Source organism: Struthio camelus, chromosome W (assembly GCF_040807025.1).
Source record: "Struthio camelus isolate bStrCam1 chromosome W, bStrCam1.hap1, whole genome shotgun sequence".
NCBI classification, from domain to species: Eukaryota; Metazoa; Chordata; class Aves; order Struthioniformes; family Struthionidae; genus Struthio; species Struthio camelus.
The window spans coordinates 43,800,822-43,822,548 of NC_090981.1; the positions used below are offsets into that span (position 1 = coordinate 43,800,822).

General features: G+C 38.4%; 1 protein-coding gene across 2 annotated transcripts in view; it reads right to left on the reverse strand.

The window, feature by feature from the left end:
• Positions 1-9,515: 9,515 nt before the first annotated feature.
• LOC138060894 (arylsulfatase B-like) overlaps positions 9,516-21,727 on the reverse strand; it is a 71,485-nt gene continuing 59,273 nt past the window's right edge. Inside the window, exons 7-8 of one of the 2 annotated variants that reach the window (XM_068925404.1) lie at positions 13,581-13,709; positions 9,516-13,048 (exon numbers count right to left, since the gene is read on the reverse strand). In XM_068925404.1, coding sequence (XP_068781505.1) covers positions 12,783-13,048; positions 13,581-13,709 — 395 coding nt within the window. In that variant the 3' untranslated portion in view covers positions 9,516-12,782. Of the gene's footprint in view, positions 13,049-13,579; positions 13,710-16,653; positions 16,766-21,727 lie in introns of those variants that run through there. The other variant, XR_011137420.1, reaches the window with a different exon arrangement.

A 21,727-nucleotide genomic window follows, 5' to 3' on the forward strand; every position in this document is an offset into this window, starting at 1 on the left:
GACACTAGACAAGCACAAGACAACCACTACACTGGACAACCACAGGAAGGAACCAGACTTAACAACTAAGTGCCTGTTCTGGCAGATGTATTCATAAGGATCACGAGGAAAGACGACAATGGTCTCATGTATCATCTGTAATCCCAACAGTTTAGGAATCCCATTCTCTCGAACCAAGTGACCACAATCAACACCTACACATCTTCACTACTACTGTATGCACAGCCACACTGCCACCCAGAAACTAGTCAGCCATTGAAATACAAAAGTTGAAATGAAACAGCATAATGCAATGCTGTATTTTCAAGATACTAATTCTTGACCCTAACCCAGTTCACTGCAGCATGAGCAGTCAACACAACTACGTGGGTAAAACACAAGCTTTGTGGTAAAACAGGCTTGATTAAAACAGATTCTTAGACTGAGATGTGTAGAAATAAGGTAACAAAAAACTGCCTGTTTAAATTGTACATCTTGCTTTAACCATTACCATATCATAGGCTGAGAAATAATGAACCCATCCGAAAGAAATCAGACTGACTGACAAACCTGAGCTTGAGTTACCCACTTTGAGCATGAGAAGATCCAATTTGTACTGCTACACAGATATGCCATCATCGTTTGCTTACTAGAGACCACTAATTAAAAACAAAATAGGAAAAAATGACTAATACCTTCCTGGAAACTGCACAGGACTTGCTGGTATAAACTACTATATAGCTCAGTTTGCTACAGCAATGCTACATCAGCCTCCTAACATGAAGATCTAGGCTATTCTATGGCTCTTACTATTGCTTGAGAGTTTGGAACAATAGGGATGAAATTGGAGAAACTCTGAGGCACAAATTCTTACTTAAATGTGCCTGGTTAGATGATCTGCAGGGAGGAGGAACTGGCAAGAAACAGGCCAGGTTATGAAGCTTTCCGTGTGTATGTGCCAACAGAACATTAAAGGTGCATGAGGACTTGCAAATGCTACACTGTTTGAAAATCTGTTCTGCCTTTAATTTTTTGTTTCACTGTTCTTGAGAGGAGAGGAATGAAGAGTGTCAAATTACAAAGTGGAATTCCTACTGCTGACCAGAAAACACTGAACTTCCGTTTTCCTAAGAGAGAGAACAGTAGCCACTGTTATGGCTTTCTGAAAGCAGAAAGCTTTATTTCTAAGCAGTATCATAAAGCTAAATATGGACAAATTTTAGAACTATAGCATTCTAATGGATTTATGAGACTCTCTGTCTGTATATGCTTTATTATGGGTCAGCCAAAAGAAAATTCTATCTTAAAAATATTTTTTCCTTTCTGAGGTTCATAGCTATCATTTGATCTGTATGAAAAATTCCTTTCATTTCCAGGTTTTTGAGTAAAAGGAAGAGGAAATGGAGATTATAGTATTTTCAAAATAGCACATTTATTTTAATGATAGTTTCTAATACTAGCAGGTTCATTTTGAAACTGAAGTTCTATGCATAAATGTATCTTTGATATCTTTTTCTCTGCAGTCATGTCCAGCTAACATTTATTTTAAATATAAACACAACATGACAAAATTAAAACAACATTAAAATAAGAATATAGTGTTTGTGATATGCATAGGTAAAACAAATTCTGATTATCAACTGAGAAAGTAAGTTTCTTCTTCTAACATTGCCATAGCTTAATAGTTTTTGGTACTTCATATTTTCAGATTACTTTTCAAAATAAGCCCATGAGTCCACAACAAATGAAACTTTATTAGGGAACAGGAATCAGGCAATTTTCCCTGAACCAAGAACATGATTCTAATTTACATTATAAACTGGGACCTTTAATTCAGCTCTGCAGCTAGACTGGGCTGGTTTATAATACAAGCTCAGGTTGAGTGAACCACATCTTGAACAAAGTTTTTCCAAAACGCATAGCCCTGGTCTCTATTTTTAACATTATCCCTATAACAGTTAAACAATCTCCTTTCCTCTTCTCACCTCCCCCTGCAATTTGGGCAACTAAGATACACAGATGTTAATTAATGAGTAATAAATTCAGAATCTTCTGAGTTCAGCTCCTAGGCAAAGCCTGTTAAAGGTGCCGTTTCATGCTTCCAGGTTACCTGTGGCCATTGCTACTTCCAATACAAGCGAGGCTGCTGGAAAGCGCAGCTGGGCTGAGGGGCAGAAAGGAAGTGTGGGACCATCCCCTTTGCCTGCAACATTTAGATAGTGTGCATTAAGAGCATAACGTGAAACTGCACCCTCAAACCAACAGGAATCTGCTCTTCGCTCATAATCAACTAACAACTCTTTGCATATCAACGCTGTATTCAGCCCCTAAGACAGCAGTGGGAGAAAGGAATGCTTTGAGCCTGGTATAGCTGTGTGTACACTTTCTGGGCTGACAGTTATGGAACTAAACAACACCAGATCTCCAATACCTGTAGGGTTTTGATAATTATCCATGTCTTACAGTTTCTAATGGCCTAGCTCATGCTTAGAATGAAATCTAAGTGTTTTCACCAGGTATTCCTAAAATATCTTCTTTTCTTCTTATGCGCATCAGTGGTACATTTATGAATGCACAATGACAATAAATTATGGATAAAAGCAGTACTTTTACACAAGAAAACGCTTCTTTACTGTGAGGATGAACATTGGCACAGGTTGCCCAGGTGGGTTGTGGAGTTTCTGTCCTTGTAGATACTCAAAAATCCAGCTGGACACAGTCCTAGGCAACCTGCTCTCACTGACCCTGCTTGAGCAGGGATTGACCAGGTGATTTCTAGAGGCTCCTTCCAACCCCAACTATTCTGTGATTTCATATGTAAAAATGGATGATTACTTTATTTTGACATGCCAGCAAACAAATGTTATTAAATCACATTAACTAAAAGGATGCATAGTGGCTGCTATTGAAAAGTCAGCTTTTGCTAGCAGATACAGTAATGCTTACAAATACACTTCTATAGGACATGAGAGGAACGGCTGCTAAACAATGTTATAACACAGTCTCAGCATCATCACTGCTTCTAAAAAAATAAGTGCCAGTGCACTGAGCAATTTAATCTTGGTATTTAGAATCAAAGACACAAAATATAAAATTTAGAAGTACAACAAACTTTGATAAACTAGCAGCCTGGGTTTTTCGGATTTTGGTTTTGGATTGGGTTTATCCATATTTTATGTTGCTAGTTAAATAGAAGATGCATAATTCATTGAGAAGTACAAACACTTTCAATAATATTTGTGGGTTAATAATTAGACTTTCCTCCTAACACTGCACTCAGTCTTTATAGCTCTATTTGCTCTTTCCAAAAAGAGAAAGAGGATGGCTTCTTGCCGCTTTATTTATTGCTATAAATTTAATAAAAATTTCAACAGAAAAACTTCCTTTTTGTATGTAAATATTTTCTGTTTTCTAGAGGCAGAATAATGGTTTAAAAATTGATTTTAGCTGCTTGTTTAATATACCATGACCTTACTTTATTACAAAGTAAATACAGAAAAAAGCTGAATACTAAAAAATTCTCCATATAAAACAATGCACATTAAATCCTTAGGCAAAGTAGGCAGAAATAATTACCAAAAAAATCCTATCATTAACAATCAATTATGACTCAAAAGAATTTCAGACACTCGACACCTGCTGCCTCTAAGAGAAAAACTCTGTCATTCACTTCTGTAAACATTTCTTCAGGGTGGACAACTTTCTAGGGCAAATATAAACAAAAATGCAGTGTTCCACTCAATTCCATCCCACATTTTTCAGAATCCAGCTAGGATATTTTAATAAGATTCTTTGATACTAAAAACATGCCTATGTTTTACTGAGCCAAAGACCGTGCCATTTCAGCTGTTCTGAGTTTCTTAAGATGGAAATTATGGAAAAAGAAAACTACCTGCAAGTTCTTACCCAGGCTTCTACAGTCCATGAGTCTATGAGCTTTAGCTAGAAGCAGAATAATAGTTAATTTCAACATTGCTTTGATCCATTTGTCTTAATGTACCATGACCATGCTTTCTTCATTATAAAGTAAAGCCAAAACAGAATTGAAAAGGCAGGAGAATTACTTTGTTTCTACAAGATGTCACTGGTAGGACGGGAGGTGACTAGACCAGACTAATAGCCACCTTGGGATTATTTCAGACAGTACTTTATCAATCAAGTATCACTTGTAAAATGGAATATTTGAAAACAGAGCAAAGGGGACACGAATTGGAGTGAAAATTCAGTAAATCTACAAGGGCTACCTACCTAGCAGCAGACAGATGGTCATGATTTTCACAGCCTTTTAAAAAGGTTCTTATTACCACTAATATACAGGGCAAAGTGGAAAAATGATGATTCTCCAGAAACTATGTTTTCATGGATAAACCTGCACTGGTGAGTAACATCCAGAAAAAAACATTCTGAGTCTCAGATCTGCCAATACAGGAACTTATAAATAAAAAGATATTTGTTATATTGAGTTAAGTAGCGTCAAGCTGGAACTGAGATGTATGTCTGCTAGAAGTGAAGTCAAGAGGCAAGGGTTCATGCCCCAAAGCCTCCGACTTGATGGTCTCAATGCTCATCTTCTCATTGTCCAGAGACCCATTAAACTTTTTTCCCCAGTGAGGCCAGATAAACCAAAGCAACATAAGGGCTCAGATGTCCTTGGATAAGTCATTTCAGCTCTCTGTGTTCAAGTTCCCTACAAAAAAACCATAGTATTCTACTTCATCAGCATTCTGGGAGAACATAGACAACAAAGAAAATAAGGTTCTGACATGGTATGTTAATAGGGCCATCAAGTGATATTTCAGGCAGAATTTTAGATCCCATAAAATGATTTGGGTAGGCCGCAGATGTCCTAATCAAAGTTTTCCATTCATTACCATGGGCTTTATGCCCAAAACTACTCAACAAACATTGCTGAATACAGAACACAGCTTACTTTGTTTGTATGCATATTCACTGAGTTCTAACTCCTTGTTTGCTTGAATAAATCATAAGAACGCATAGTACAAAGCGAGACATGCTTCTTTATTTTTATTACTGTCCTGAATGCCAGAATCTAGCAGCACAGAACTGTGGCTTTGGTGTAGTACCTTGTTGTGGCTTTTGGAGACTCGTCCAAATAAGCATTACATTCCTTAGATCCAAATCTAGTGATTCTGACTGTACTTTTTCTAACTATAGTCCTACAGACAAAATATAGCTGCCTTTGTTGCTATTGAGCTTAGCCAGAATTAGGGGATGAACATCTGGTAGCTACTTTGATGATGGCAGCCAAAAGCCAATTTTTAGAAACTTGGCAGCAGATATACCACCAACCTTTCCAGTATCTCTTCACTCTACCCCACAAAATAACACTCTCAGGAGGGAACACTAACACAACAAGAACTTAATGCACCATCCTGTTTGCCTCAGCTAACCACAGTATGCAATTATCACAAGGGCTGTTACTGAACCCATCCGTGGTTGGATGGCTGACTGATTCTGCTTACTCTCTACCAAAATGTTTTTACTGCTCTCTGCAGCAGCTCTGTTCTATGTAGATGCGCTCATACACACATTGTGAAACACCAGAAGAATACTTTTGAAAACACTGGAATCAGAATATCCAAACTAGCTTGCAACCCTAAGTAACTGCCTGTGTTGTCTGTTTAACCAGGATCTTCCCATATAACAACCACATCTGAAATTGAATAGTATCCATTGTTTGCCTGCAGCAACAAAGACTGCAAACAGAAAGAGTTAAGCCAGTTAGTTTGAAAACAGCAGTCAGCAAACAAAAAGTTAGCTTAAAAAACTCCCCAATCTTAGAACTGTTTTTTTTCTTTCCCTTAGCACAAGCACTACTTTCCCATTACAAATCTCACCTTATTTAGAGCTAGAAGGATACAAAACCTAGGAGCCCACTTGGGGTGAGGTTGCAAAGGGAATACCAAAAGAAATGTTTCACCATAGGAAGAAACCTCCAGACTCAGCCCATATCTATAGCAAAAGCAAAGGGTAGGGCAGTCAGAGTCCCGAGCCTGTTAACGGGCCCTAACTGCCCAGATTAGCTTCACCTGGGACACTCCCACCCCACCTCCCACCACCGCCAAGCCCTGAAATGTCCAGCATGGGGTCTGGCCCCATGGCTCCTCTGGATTGGCCTGGCTTTGGGTTCCTCTCATCCCATCCTCGTCCCCTGGTGCAGCAGGGATTGTCTCAGTGGAGGCTTGTCACCCCCCCACCCCCTCCCCCATCCCCAACACACACATGTGGCTAGGACTCTTCAGCGGCTGCCTGAACTCCCTGCCTGGCCCCAGGTTTCCTGCACACTGTTCCCATGCCCTGGCTCTAGGACCCCTGAAATGGCTCCAAGACAGCCCACAGCAAGTCCCCCTCTGAGCCAGGATCTCTGAAGCAGAAGGACACACCTCACTGTGGGGGGCTGCTGTTAGGGTCCTGAGGGCCCCGAGGGACTTAACTGTTCTGACCAGTCTCACCTGGGGTCTCCACTTACACCATCTGCCCAGGGGCCAGGAGCAAAATTTCATCTAACAGCTTGGGCCTTGGGTCCTTGCTTGAGCTGTGTCATAGTGCCTGTTCATAGTGCTATCTCCAGTCCTGTATCCTGAATGGGCCTCAGACCTGTTTTGTAGCCAGCCCTGTCTCTGGCCTCAACTCCAGCTGCTCATGACTGAACCACCGAGACGGACCCTGCACCTGGCTCATCACCTTTCCTTGTTTGGGGCTACGGGCCCTGTTGTTAGCACCTACTTCTCCCAAGCCTGTTCAGGTACTATGGGATTGTGCTCTAGTTGGTTGCCGGTGCTGTGGTCACACTTGTTTTGCCATTGAGGTTAGGATTAGAAGAGAGATAAAGCATAGGATTCTAGTTGTGGGGGAGCTGCTAATGACAGATTTGGGCTACAAAAAAATTCTCCCATGAGAACTTTCATCTGGGCCATGGCTGGCATTGTCTAGGGTTAAGGCCCCAGGCATGGTTAGGGTTCAAAGAGAGACAAAGGCTAGGGGTCCTGTTGTGGTGGGGTCCTGCAAAGGGGTTGCCAAGGGATGGTGAAGGTTTGGGCTGCAAAAAGAATTCTTCCCTGAGCAGGAAGGAATCCTTCCTCAGGGTTACAGCCTGAGGTCATGATCTAAGACTAGTGTTAAGGTTAGTGTTCAAGTTTAGAGAGTAACAAAGCCTACTGCTAGGGTTAGTGGTAGGAGAAAGACAAAGCCTAGGTGTCTGGGGTGGAATGGGACTGGTAAAGGAAGGGTTGGAACCAAAAAGTGTTCTCTGATGCCTTTGGCATCTCAGCGACAACCTGGGTCTTGGATTAAGGCTCAGTTCACATCTAGTTTTAGAGTTAGGCTTAGTATTAGGGTTACAGTTAGTATAGAAACAAAGCCTGGGGTCCAGTGAGACTGGACCTGCAAAGGTGATGCCAAAGGAGGGGGTAGGCTTCAGAAAGAATTGTCTCCTTGGAGCTCTTTCACATGGGCCTTGGCTCAGGATGCTGGGCTATGGCTCAGCTCACCCCTAGTGTAAGAGTTAAGGCTAGTGTTATGAGAAAGATACAGCCTTGGGGTCTAGTTTGAGTGGGGCCTGCAAGGGAACTGCCAAAGAAACGGACAGGCAGGGAAAAAAATAATCTGCCTTGACAACTGTTACATCTCGGAAATGATCTGGTGTTCCTAGGCTAAGGCATGGCCCACACCTGTCGTTAGAGTTTGGATCGTCACATATTTCTTCACTGTTAATTTTTTTTTTCATTTAGACTGTTTGCTTCCTGTGTTTGTAAGTTACGTGCCTGTTTCTCACTTGGGTTTCCCAAATCCTAGGAGTACAAACCTGATTTCACATACAGACTGCATATTTTGGTGTGCCAAGCTCCATCACACACAGTGGGTATTAGTGGTTCTCTCACTAGTTTACCCCTTCTATCAAGACTTTCTGGGTAGCAATGGGGTGGCACAGGTCTAATAGGATTCTCTGCATAACCTCAAGCTTCTTAAGGAAAATATGGAAGAGCTTTGGAAATACCCCTAGTAGCATTATGCTATTGAACCACTTCACCAGAGAGTGAGATAAGAGGCAAATTCCAAGAGGCCAACAGGGACTGCTAGTGCATCTTCAACTGCACACAGCCTTCAAGGGTTTAAATTCTAGGTTCTTCTGTTTAGATATTTTGAAAAGGATTAAACTCAGGTTTTCCTGCAAGGCCTATTTGTCAACTCTAGGAAAGCCCATGTTCTCTGAACTAATTACTTACAGGAGGAATATTGGGCTTTGGATTCAAGAACAGGTTCAGACCTCCTGTTTTGCTTATAAAAGGATTCTTTCCTTGTTTGTGTACATCTTTCTGTAAACAACAGAATGCATAGCCAGTATGAGCATTCTTCCTAAACATGGTTACTTTTCTAAAGTTATAATTATTTTTACAACATAAAAATGAAGACTTTCAAATTTGAAATTCTAAGAAATCTGCTAGATTAAGATTGATCTTAAAACTTGGAAAGGGATGAAATGAAGTGTTATCTAGAGAGTCCAAAATACTTGCATTTTTGAATGTTACTCATTTAACCACAAAACATATAAAGAATTTTGTACTTCCCAATTTGAAACAATCAAGCGGTATACAACTTTCTGCTGATGCCAACAGCTAGCTGTTTTTTTTCCTAACCCAGTTCAATTAAAATATTTTATGGAGGACCACCCAGGGAAAACAATTAGGAATTTTAAAAAACCCTTATTTTATATATACTTATTTTTTATAATGAATTTCAAAATACAACACCTCTTTGCTAAGGAAAAAGGGGAAATAGAAGATAAATTCTATACCACAGGAAACAGTGACTTACCACAGTCTCTTGCTGGTAGATGGATTTGAATCAGCAAGATAATAAAATGTAGATTGCAGGACAGAGAGAAAAAAGAACATGTAATGGCTCTACTTACTTCTGAAATTAAAACTAGAAGTTCTTTGATCCTTTCTTACTTTAGCCAAGGAGTTGACATTGATGGGAGAACTCAAGCACGTTAATTACCTGGGTTTTTGCAAGTTAGCTGATGTTGTTTTCTGTTCCGTGAAATTGGACAGCAACATAATAAAAACAGTACTCGTATTAAAAATATCATTGATAAAAATTCCCACTTTTGTGGGTAAGCCAACATCCTTTCTCATGTAATGAGAATGCAGAACAATGAATGATACACAGTGACTTGGGGACCCATCTCTGCCCCACATTCCTGAGTCCATTCTCTTGTTATTATGGCAACCACATCCTATAATTGCTTTTATAAACCAAAATGTCATATGGGCTATTGACTGAGAGCAGTGAGCTTTCAAGTCTTACATACCTACTAGTGTAGACAGAGTTCTAAATACACACACACACACACCCCAACCCTCTTGCGTGATAATAATATAAATTGATTGGACTTGTTTCCCTTATGGGCTGCGGAATGGCTGTCAACCTCTCCATCTACATTTTGATTGCAAGAATAAATTAACCAGCAAATTCTGAATGAATCAGGAATGGGGAACTAAATAGATGGAATCTCTGATACTTGGATGATTTATTTCAAAAAGACATTTGAAGGTCCAGCTATATAATTAATGCATAAGATACAGAAATAGTAATACTGAAAGTTACATGAGGTATAGTGACACCTCACTCTTTCAGAACCCCATATTCTAAACTCTATATAATTACTTATATGTTACAAAAAATGAGGATATGAAGCTTAATGTTGCAGTATTAAAAAGGTAAAAGTTATAAACCAGCATAAATCATTATGTTGGTATAAAATAGATATACCGTGACAATTAGGAAAGGGAAGTGCAATAACGGTTTTCTGGAGCTACTGAAGGAAGATGGGAGCTTTGTCAAGGTGATGCAATAGCTTATAAAAAGGTTCTGTTGCTTACATTTTTGATCCCTTCCTGTGGTCAGCACATAATAGAGTTTGTCTCAGAAAGTTATCTTAATGAACCTCTTGGCGCTTAAGAGTGAAATGCTGTTGTGCTGTGAAGCCAAAATAGAAAGAAAAGTGGAAAACAGTTTTGTGAAATGGAAGGAAAGATGGTCATGTATCAGTTTGGAGACTACCTTTACAGAACATACAAATTCTGTTTATTTTTATAAAGATACTGGTTAATATGCAAGTTGCGAAACATGGTACATTTGGGACTTCTGTCATGGCATACGTATTTTACCAGTGAAAACTGAAATTGCCTGGAAGCAGATCATAAACAGAGGTGACTCTTTACATATTGTGTAGTTAGGCTGTGGAACTCCTGACTGTGGTATTCACACAATCTTCTTCCAAGAATTTACACTGAGGACTACTAAACACAAAGCAGTTAAATATCTGAGGTTCAGTTTTTCTCTGAGCCACAGTTAGAAAATGAAAGACAATCTGCAGAACTTATCACATATGCTTGCCCTTTACTCCTGTGCAGCTATCTGCTTTCAACCACTGATGGAGACGGATTGAACCTTGGTCTGACACAGGCTCTCAAGACATATCAGACCAAACCATAGAGAATATATGTTTGTCCAACATAGGAGAAGTATTCTTTCCCAATCTATCTTTCTTCTTTACCCACCTTCAAGGCTGAGGACAGTGAAGGAAATGGAATGGAAAAATGCTAACATAAAGAGGCAGAAGTGACAAAGGAGAGGGGAAAATATGAGAGACTTTGGGAAAAAGACAAACAGCTGAACAGGCTTTTAGAGAATGTTGTTTTCCATTCTAGTATATGTAGGAACACATCAAAGGTGGGAGATGCAAGCAGGTTTAAGAGTGTCATGGAGAATCAGCTGTACCAGAAGGCAGGAATTTCTGTTTATTTTAAAACATGTTTTTCGCTTCCTGAAGTTCCATCTTTCCTGTGCTTTATCTTTGTAGTTAAAAAAAAAAAAAAGAAAATTTTGTCAAGTGTGACAGTCTTTTCATAAGTCCGTCTGCTAATTGTTGCTAATAATTAGCAGATGTCTCCTGAAGGAGACAAAACTGGGAAAAGATGCGCAAAGCCTTAGTGCAAATCATAGGACTTGGCCCTGGATCCTGAAAACATGCAGTTAGGTTCCTGCTTTCTGGAGAGGATGACAGCTAGAGTTCTGCAGCCTGAGAACTTGGCTAAAGACATTGAAAAGCACTGACAGAACTCTGGCCAGACTCCAGAGGTTTTTAACATTAAGAGAGCTGGTAGGTTGATCTTCTCACATCAATTTGGTGAGTAATCAAGTGAAATTGTTTGGCCTGGTTTCCTCATGGCTCAGAGCCAATTTCAAGATGAAAATAGTTGCTACTGTGATAATAAAAAAACAATCTGAGCAGAAAGAGTACGCCACAAAGGCAGGCAATAAGTAAGAGTAAGGCTTTGTTCATCACAGAATCAGTGAATAATGCAGGCTGAAAGGGCCTTTTGCAGGCCATCTGGTTGTTCCCCCAACCAGTACCAAAGCAAGGCCAACCTGCAAATTAGATCCAACTTCAGAATTAAGATTGGGTTACTCAGGGCCTTTTCCAGTCAAATTTTGAACGTCTCCAAGGATGGGGATGCCACAACCTCACTGGGCAATCTGTTCCAGTATTTCAGCACCCTTACAATGAGATTTTTCTTTCCTTATATCTAATTAGAACTCCCTGTGTTGCAACTTGTGTCTGTTGCCTCTTGTCTTCTCTTTGTGCATCTCTGAGTCTGACTTCATCTTCTCTATGCCCTTCATTTACCTTGTTGAAGATAGCAATCTCTCGTTTGTCTTTTCTTCTCCAGGCTAAATTAACTCACTTCTTTAGCCTCTCCTCATGTGCTCATTTCCATGGCTCTCCACTAGACTCACTCCAGTATGTCAATGTCTGTCTTGTATGGGGAAGCTCAAAATGTGATGCAGTGCTCCAGTGCTGAACAGAGGGGAATAATCACTTCTTCAGTGTGCTGGCTACGCTCTTGCTAATATGGACCAATATGTCCTCGGCCACCTTCATCACTAAGGCATATGGTAATTCTTGTTCAATTTATTGCCCAATAGGACTCTCAGGTTCTTTCCCACAGCAACGGTGTCTATCCAGTCAGAGCCCAGCCTGTACTGTTGTGTGGAGTTTTGCCATCCCAAGTGCAGGACTCTGCTCTTGTTGAACTTCACACAGTTTTTGTTCACCCATTTCTCCAGTGTGTTAAGGTCCCTCTACATGGCAGGCCTGCCCTCAGGTCAACCACCTTTCTCTACCCCCATTTCATATGTTAGCAGTGAATAGGAATAAAGGATTTTGCTTCATACTAGAAGTTTTGGGTTTTTTTGGAGATTTCTGACTGTTCTCTTTTCTGGACAGAAGTGCATGTTAAAGGTAAGAATTATGTAAATTGCTGTATTTCTTCTATTCTCTACAGATATGTAACAGCTTCTGATGCTTGTCTTCTGGGCAAGCATGAAATGAAACATCAGTTTCTTCCACAACACAATTCTGAATGATCCTGTTGCCATGACTCATAGCAGCTTTTTAACAGAAGTAATCTCTTTCAGGGAGGAAAGCAACATCCTACCACCACTTTAGAGGCAAATTGCTGACAAAGAATATTCAAACAACAGATTTCTAATTTTATCGACATTTCAAGTATAATTGTTGAGAAGGAGAGAGTGGGGAGGATTGAAATAAGATTTCCACCATATTTTAAGAGTAAGAAAGACTGAATGACTCAAGGAATGAACTCACAATCAACAAGATTGTAAAAAACAAGGTAAGAAATACAGGAGTAGGACCCTGAGTCCATAAATCAAACTCCACTCCAGGTGGGTTTTGTAGAGTGCAGTGCTGTGCATTATGCCCAAGGACCCCAGACCCCAGCTGCTGCTGGATCACAGCGAGGATCCTCCTCAGGATAGAACACAGGCACTGAACGTTTATAATAATACTGAAGCCGTGAGAGCAGTTTTTTCACCACATTAGGATATCTTTCAGACAACTCATTTTTCTCCTCGGGATCATGAACAACATCAAAAAGCCAAAGTCTCTTTGTTGGTGGATCAGACGACTGAATCATTGACTCATTGAACAAAGATGGTGGAGGGAACCAGTGACTGCAGCCTACAGAAACAGGAACAGACCAAGGGTTAATTCTCAGATACAGAGTGGTGATGTGGAGAGGCAGAGTTACACTGTAATCAAGAAAATCACTAGGTTGCCTGTCAAGCCACTGGCCAGCAGTTGTTCCTACATTCCTTAACTCTAGCCCAGCACCAGAGCCTCTCTAGACCAGGGCTATTTCTACAAGAGTCCTATCTGTACAAAGGAGCTGCACCATTGTAAGGAAGGCAATGAGCTTCAGCTTTAGGATTCAGAATTTCATTTCACTTAATTTCAGAGCAGGTAATTTCATGGACTTTCTATTTGATAATTTTTCCACTATAATGAAAGCCATTTATTTTCTTTGATGTTGCAAGGTTTTTGCATGCATTGTACGCATTTTAAAAGTGCCCCTCCTGGATTCTTGCACATGATCAAAACCCTGAAGACTTAGCACAGTAAATAAGAAAAATGATAATTTATTAAACAGAATGAAATTGGGGCAAGGGGGAGGGAAATATGACATGTTGTATTAAAAGGAGTTACTTATTACCTGGATATCCAGTTAGTAACTTCCATCTTCCATGTCGAATTGCTGCATGCATGGAGATATTGAAAAGTGTTTCATCCCATGGAAAAGAACTATTCTGTGATAAAGATGTCCTGTTGTCAATGCCAAGACCTTAATGGAAAGTAAACTAAGTTAGGAACATTGTACATACATAAAGTAATTTTTATAATTTTGTTAGAAAACAAACCAGTATCATACTTTTTTTTGGTGTGCCAGATACAGCATTTGTTTTATGTATGTGTGTGTGCATGTGTGTGTACGTGTACAAAGATCTGTGCTACAATTCACTGGATATATTTAGGTCTTAGATCTTGAGCTGCACCCTAAAATGTGATATGTTTGTCAGTGGAGAAAGTCACTCCTGAGTTCAAATAACTCTGTTAGCAACAATCTCATATACAGGCATATATTAAGAAAACTCATGATTGTAATTGCCATCTTGCTCCAGTCAGGAATGTAAGATTGAACAATCTCCTGATTCAGTGCCATTACAGTTCATTCTCTTAGATCACTCCCGTGAACAAGTTGTAGGTCCTGGCTTTTATCCACACACTGCTAACTCCCTCTGGAATAGGCTGGCTGCATTCACATAGATCTGCATCTGGTCAGAGAGGTAATTCTAAGGTACAGCAACTGAGGGAGTGTCAGGCTTGTGTCTTGGGTAGAAAGAGTCAAATATGACATGACCCATCTCCAGATACTGCAGAAAACTGTGTCAAGTGTCAACTATGCCCAAATTTTCTCTCAAAAGGAATCCTGTAGCTCCTTCTAGGAGGAAGCTCAGAAAAAAATTTAACATGCATGTACCAGGGATGATCAGGAGACAAGGTCTTTACTGAAGGCAGGAGGGAGTCAAACAGACATTCCAGGATTACCCAAACTGACAACCATCTTACATCTCAGCTTCTATAAACAAGATCTGACTTTAAGAAATAAAATCTAAGGCTTTTATATTAACTGTATTAGCTGATACCTGTTTACCAAAAGAAACCTGTAATCTGACTAAAAACAGAACATCAGGAGGTAGAGAGAAACCAATTTTGATTTTCTAGCATCTTTCAAGAGATAACTTTCAATAAATTTAGGAAATCTAAAGGACTCAGCAGGCAGACTTTTGCCACTGAAACAAACAACATAAAAAAAAGAGTTGTGCAATAATATGAGACCCCCAATACTAGAAGCAGTACTACAGGCTTCTAAAAAGAGTAAATTCTGTAAGTCACAGTGAGGCAAATATAGATCAGATAGAAGAGAGCAAAAGAAAGTTTGGAAGGACAATGCTGGGACACAGTATCTCTAGTTTTTATGAAGATCCTGCTAAGTTTCTCTTTTATTACTGGTCTTCATACTTTGAATCAGTTTTTTCTTTGATAAGCACTTCTTGTGCATTTTAAGTTCCCTCTTTACATCACACTTGTGTAATGTTCCCAGATACATAAGGCTATTAAAGAGGACCACTTGTTTAGAATATGCATATACAGATAGGGGAGGGCTCAGTTCAGTTTAGATCATGAAGCACTGAAACTGATGATTATACAAAACTATAAAAAGAAAAAACTTAATCAAAATCTCCCAGAAGAATCTCTTGTGGAAGGTAAATGCACACACAGCTGTGTGTGCTGTCTGTAGCAGATATATAACCTTTAAAAGATTAATATTGCTTACTTCTCAACATCCTTGTATTATGTATTATTCTATCATGCTCTTTGCTACTGGGAATACTAATCTTCACCATCTACTTTCTTAAAGAGCACAATGAAAGACATAATCAGCGGATCAAAAAAGACAACCATGTGCTTCATTCATTAAATCTCTAGATTACAATATTGGAGCTTGGTCTAAAGGAAAAACTATGAGTTCACATTTCCAATTTTAAGGTTTAGCATGGAGAACACGCTTCCAATTGCTGAGCTCCTGTATGTGAAGCCATAGTATTACACAATATAAATTACTTAAAATACTTCAAATAAATAGTATGAAAGATTGTATTTTTAGATATACTTTTCAAAATATTTTTAGAATGGCATACATCAGACTCATAATGAGACTCAACAAGATAAACTAATTAAAAAAAACCCCTTACTTGTACTAGGTAATGAAAACAAACAAATCCTAAAATTAAGCAAATACTTTTACCTGCGCTTGTAATTGAAGTTGTTCGATAGAATATTATCTTTGAGAAAAATTTATTGAAGAGAGAAAGGCAAGTGCGCACATGTTGAGCCAAATATACAGAACTGTCAGTCATGTTAACTCACCCACTGTAGGCCCTTGTCTTCTGCCAAAGAAATGTACTGTCTATTCTTCAGCCAAGCACATTACTTCACAGGCAGTACAGGTCAACTTTTATCAGCTATACCAACCACACAAAATAGACTGATGCTCACTTGAGTGAGCTCAACACGGCATATTTATAGGACTGCCAGATTACAAAGTTACATAAGCACCAGATAAAAGTACTAAAATAAATACAAATAGTTTGATATGAGTTCTGTTCTTCCCATCATATAATTTGTTCCCTTAAGCTAGTATACTCCTCCCCCAACATTTACCTGACTTTCTTCTTCCCTTCAGCCCATCTGTTAAGTTTCCACCTCTGTCTTTATTCTTCAACTTCTGTTATTGCAGATGAAATGCAAAATTATTGGACAGTCTTCTCTCCCTGCCGTATGAATTTTACAGAATTCTCTTTTCCAATTTGGTAGACTAAACAAGTCATATTCTTTTTGTTTTTGTAAGATAAAATGTTCATTCTCTAAGCATCTCAGTAGTTTTTCTCTTCATCTGCTCCAGCTTTATTTTCTTATTTTTTCAGCACGGTTGACCAGACAGCAGCAATAGCCCCATGCACTAATTCAGCAACCAAACAGATGCCTTTTATGGATCTATCTAATCAAGTCTGCCTTCACATGCCCACACGTTCACTTTATAGAGTTAGGGCATATATCAAAACTACAATGCCTTTGCGCCTATGCAAAGAGGCTAAACATTTTTTTTATGCCCTGTGATCATCAGTGTGTCAGTGGCCAATGAAATAACAAAGCTTTTCTTTTACCTTAAAAAATAATCACAGCCTTTGCCATCAATTTTCTTATTTTCAAACAGAAGCCTCTTTCCTGAAGCCGCCTTGCGAGCATCACCAGCTGCTCTACTTCCTCTGAAGTATTCTATTGGGAAATCATACAACTTTCATTACCTCAGAAAGCAATGGAATTTCATTCAGTTGTTTCTTTTTAAATATTTAAAGCTACAATAAATAAATTGATCCACATATTTTACTGGTTTTTGTGGCAGTTATAGGTTAGCAAAAAAGTATTTAAATAGATTTTATCTCTCCACAGAAAAAAATAAAAATAAAATACTTCAAAAAAATTGCCCTTGGATAAGTAACTTCAAAGTTTACATCATATTTTAAGACCATCGTTAGTCTTAACAGTCTGAAAACTCATTTTATGATTAGATTTTAAAAGGAATTGAGGTGGCCATATCCCAGTACTCACAAAAGCAGTTTATTATTTAAATACTTAAAAAAACCTGGGCCTCAATTCCTTATGAAAACCTCAGATTAGTTCCTTTATTTCCATTATTGCATATAATTTGTCTCTATAAACTGACATATTTCCAGTTTTGGCGTAAATTGATTAATAATTTTCAATAGCTAATGTATATCTTCAAGAGATCTGATTTTCAGAAAGCAGGTGTCAATCAATTCTGAAAACCTATGCAGGATGCTTAAAAATCATCAGTCAGATATCAAAAACACTGAAAAAAATGATAGCTGCGTTCGAAAAAATAGTTGCCATGTTACCAGTTTGAATATTTCATAGCATAACCTTCAGGTTAGAACCTGAAAAATTTACTACCAGATAAATATATAAATAACATTCTGAGTGATGACCAGAGAATAGGCAGGACTTATAATAAAAAGTGAGTGGTCTTTCAATACATGTATTAAGTCTTGCTAATGCACCAGCACATGTACAGCAAAGGGAAAGTAATAAACATGGGGGGGAAAAAGCAATCCTAACTCCACATACACAAAAGGATGGTTTAACAAGCTATTGGTATTCAGGAAAGAGTTTGTGGAGTTATGATAGACATATAATGTTCAGCATCAGTCAAAAAACGGAAAATAAATATTAGGAATGGCAAAGAAAGGAACACTATGCCACAGCCTAGCTGCATCATGTGCCTCATGTGGGATACTGTGTGCAGCTTTGGTCCCCACACTACAAAGTGGACACAGAAAAGCTAGAAGAGGTTCAAAGATGTGACAAGGAAGCTGTATGGAACAGCTTCTAAATGAGGAATGATTAAATGTCTCTCCATCCTCAAAGAGAGACAACTGATGGGGAACAGGACAGAGATCTGTGAAACTAAGTGGCACTGACAATCTGAATAGCGAACAACTGGTCATTCCTAATGAGGGGGTATTAAATAACTTATGAAATAGCACATGAAATAGCATATTCAAAACAAACAACAGGATATACTTCTGTATCACAAACCCAGCTTAAGTGTGGAATACCTTGCTATTGGATGTTGCAGATGCTAAAAATTTACAGAGGTTGAAAGAAGAAGAAGAAAAATCCATCAAGGGCTGTTAAACACAAAAACACCTAAACATAAGCAGCTACATGAGCTGCAGGTAGGTTATGGGGGAGTACATGAGAGATGTATTTTTATGCGCTCACTCTCTCACTCTTTCCTGCACTACTGCTGCTCTTGGATACAGGATAATGAACTACAGAGATTTCTGATCTGACATGGCACAGCTGTTCTTATTTCCATCATATACCACATCTTACCAAATTACTTTCATTTCAGGACAACCCAAATATTTTGTTTACAAAAAATGCGATATGCCCAGGTAGAGTTATGTAAATCCTTTTTGTTATATTAGTCTTTTATGTATAGTAAACTGAAAAGGTAGATGTTTTCATAAAAAGACAAGAATATACGATTAAAATTGTCTGTAATTTCAAAAATTGTCGTTTCAGAAATACAGGTACACAAGTCATTTCTTGCATACCCTCTAGTTAACTTGTAATGCTTTTCTTAAAAGGAGGGATAGCATAAACAGATGAGAATATTGATTTATACTAGTCATGCCTTCCAAAGCACAGAACAATCCATATCAATGCAAGTCAGTTACTTGCTTAAGACTTGTTTCTCATTTATATTACAATGAAAATAAAGAGTGAAGTCACTAAAATAACAGATTCACATCAGACTTGTACCACTGTGATTAAGCCTGGAACCTGATACCTACATTCTTTGTTGCTTTAGTCATACAATTTTAAATTAAAAAGAACAACTACAATTTACAGAAATACTAGAGAAAGACAGGTTTTGCCATACCAGAGAAGTTCCTTGGTACGTTCAGTTCAGCAGTATGTTCCTGAAAGTAATTAATATCTGACAATTCAAAGTTAAACAGAAAGGATATACCAAAACTCCTTACTCCAACCAGCTATGTCTTCCGAGCAATTCTCTTCTTTTCACTTTGTCTCATTTTTTATGATCTTCCCTATGCTTGGCATGTGCCTAGTCATGTTCTTTCCTTCTTACCCTTTCAACAAAGCTCTTCTGACCTCACTGAGTACTCCACGTGTGCTCTTGAGCCAACACATCCTTTAGGTCGGACTGGTAGCTCTTCCAGAGAAAAATGTCATTAAACGTAATAAAATTATTTAATAAAATTATTTAAGGTTATATTTATTTAAATTTGTTCTCTAATTTTTAATCATAGAAATGAAGAAGATAAACTGCAAATTTTCAGCTGAGATGTAAACAAGCAAATATATGGGACTACATATTCTCCTTTGTTTATCAATCTATCTATATATTTGCACAGATCTAATAACCATACATAAACTACTCTTCACTCCACTACCTCTCCTTTCTCCCTCTAATGATGAGACCAACTCAAGTAATTGGTAGAAACATAAAATGTGGATATAAATAGATATAAATAGACAGTACGTCTAAAACTAAAATATTCTTCCTTCAGTCTATGATTAAGATGATCCATGCTGAGAAGTTTTCTTCCAGGGTAAGAGATCAAACAGCACACAGTTCTCGCTAACATGGCATTTTCTGAGATCTTGACCACAAAAGCTAGAGGGTCCAAAACAGTACTGCTTGAAGCATGCTACTTTTCTATACCCTACGGTCTTACATACTAGTATGGGGGGAAGACATGCTGGGAATTGGAGAGCAATTTTGGAGAAAGAGAAAAGAATGCTAATTTATTATTTATTTGGGAAACAGAGCTCTACCCAAGGAGTTATTCTAAACAACCTAACTGAACGTTACATGGACTATGCCTCTGCAATTTTCCAGTATCCTACACAATAAAAACAACCTTCTCCTACAAGCAGATACATACAGTTAGTGTCTTTTATGGACAACAGAAGCAGACAAACCTTGTACCTCTATTTTTTCATTTGCAAAGCAATGACATTAACAGTCATCTACCTTTAAAAAGAAAAAAAAAAGTAGTGTAATTCCCAATGGAAAATTTGAAAAATAACAGTATTCTCTACAATCAAACTTCTATTTATGATGATATACCAGCAGACTGAGCCACATGGCAGGGAAAATATAAACAGCTCCAAGCTTAATTGCAACCCACTTGATGGAAAAGACTGAAAAGCGTGCATTAAGAAAAGCCACCGAAACCATCATGAACTAGGATCTTTAGATGGCTCTCACTCTTTCCAATGTAAACTGAAAGCACATCTGAAAGAAATAATCAACAGGTGCTACTGCTTTGCAGGTCAGGAACATAAAGTACATTTAAGAGCTTCCAGATAAAGCTGTAACACCACCAACATTTCCTGTCATGGAAACACGTATGCTAAATAGTTTGACACTTTGCAGTTCACAATGCACACCATACAAAAGGATTCCCTGGGTACTCTCCCAGTAATTAAAAATGATCTCTGTAGTTCTCTTGACTTTTACTGCAGTAGAAATTTTCTGTCTGGTTATGCAACTCACTATCACTTAGCTGGTTAGTCCACTCCAATATTTAAGTAATATATGACAAGGTCCACATAGAACAGACATTTACTCCTATTACAGCATGGATTATTTAAGGGAAGCAGAAAGGATTGTTCATGCAACAGCCCATTCTGAACAGGACAAGCCTTACTGAGACTAAGCATTGTCCTACAGAAAGAAGAGTAGAGACACTGAAGAAACCTGCATGCCGTGGACAAAGAAGGTGTAATTGATACTCCCTCATTGGATTTCCAAAAGGCTCTAGACAAAGAAACTAAGCAACCATGGGATAAGAGAAAAGATCCTCATATAGATAAGAAAAGGACATAATAAAATGAGAAACAAAATGAATTTTTATTTCATGTCAGAGAGGTCACCAGTGGATTTCTAAAGGAATTTGTGCTGGGACCCATACTGTTCAACATATTTCAAATTATCTGGAAAGGGGACCAAACAGCAATGATACAGCCTGTGGATGATAAGAAATGATTTAAGGTAGTAAAGGCAAAGGTCAACTGTGAAGAACTACAGAAAGCCCTTATGAGACTGTGTGACTGGGCATTAAAATAGCTAATGATATTTAACATGTAAAGTGACACATGTAAAGTGATGCATATATGAAATAACAATCCTAAATTCACACATAAAATGATGGAATGTGAGTTGCCCATAATTGTCTGGGAATAAAATCTCAGGATCATGACAGATTGAGTTGAAATTTTTGTGGAATATGTCAGTAATAGAAAGCAAACACAATGCAAGGAATTACTAGAAAAGGACTAAGGAACAAAGCAAAATGCACTACACAACTGGAAAAATGTTTGTAGTTCTGGCCTTTCCATCTCAACAACATTAAAGTGCAACTGAAACTGAAAATGTTCAGAAAATGGTGACAAAGACAGGTGAACTCCTTATTCCCTCAGGAATTTAAAACATCTGCCAGATGTACATTCTGCTTAATGGAGTTTGTATATTTCCAAAGAACTCCAGGGACCAGACTGCTTCCATCCTCAGCATCTGCAAAAGAGGGTTTCTCCCATCTTGAGTGATGTTGGGCCAAATCTTTAATGTTTCACTTGACAGCGGACTGATCAACAGGCCAAATAGTTTGACTACTTTAT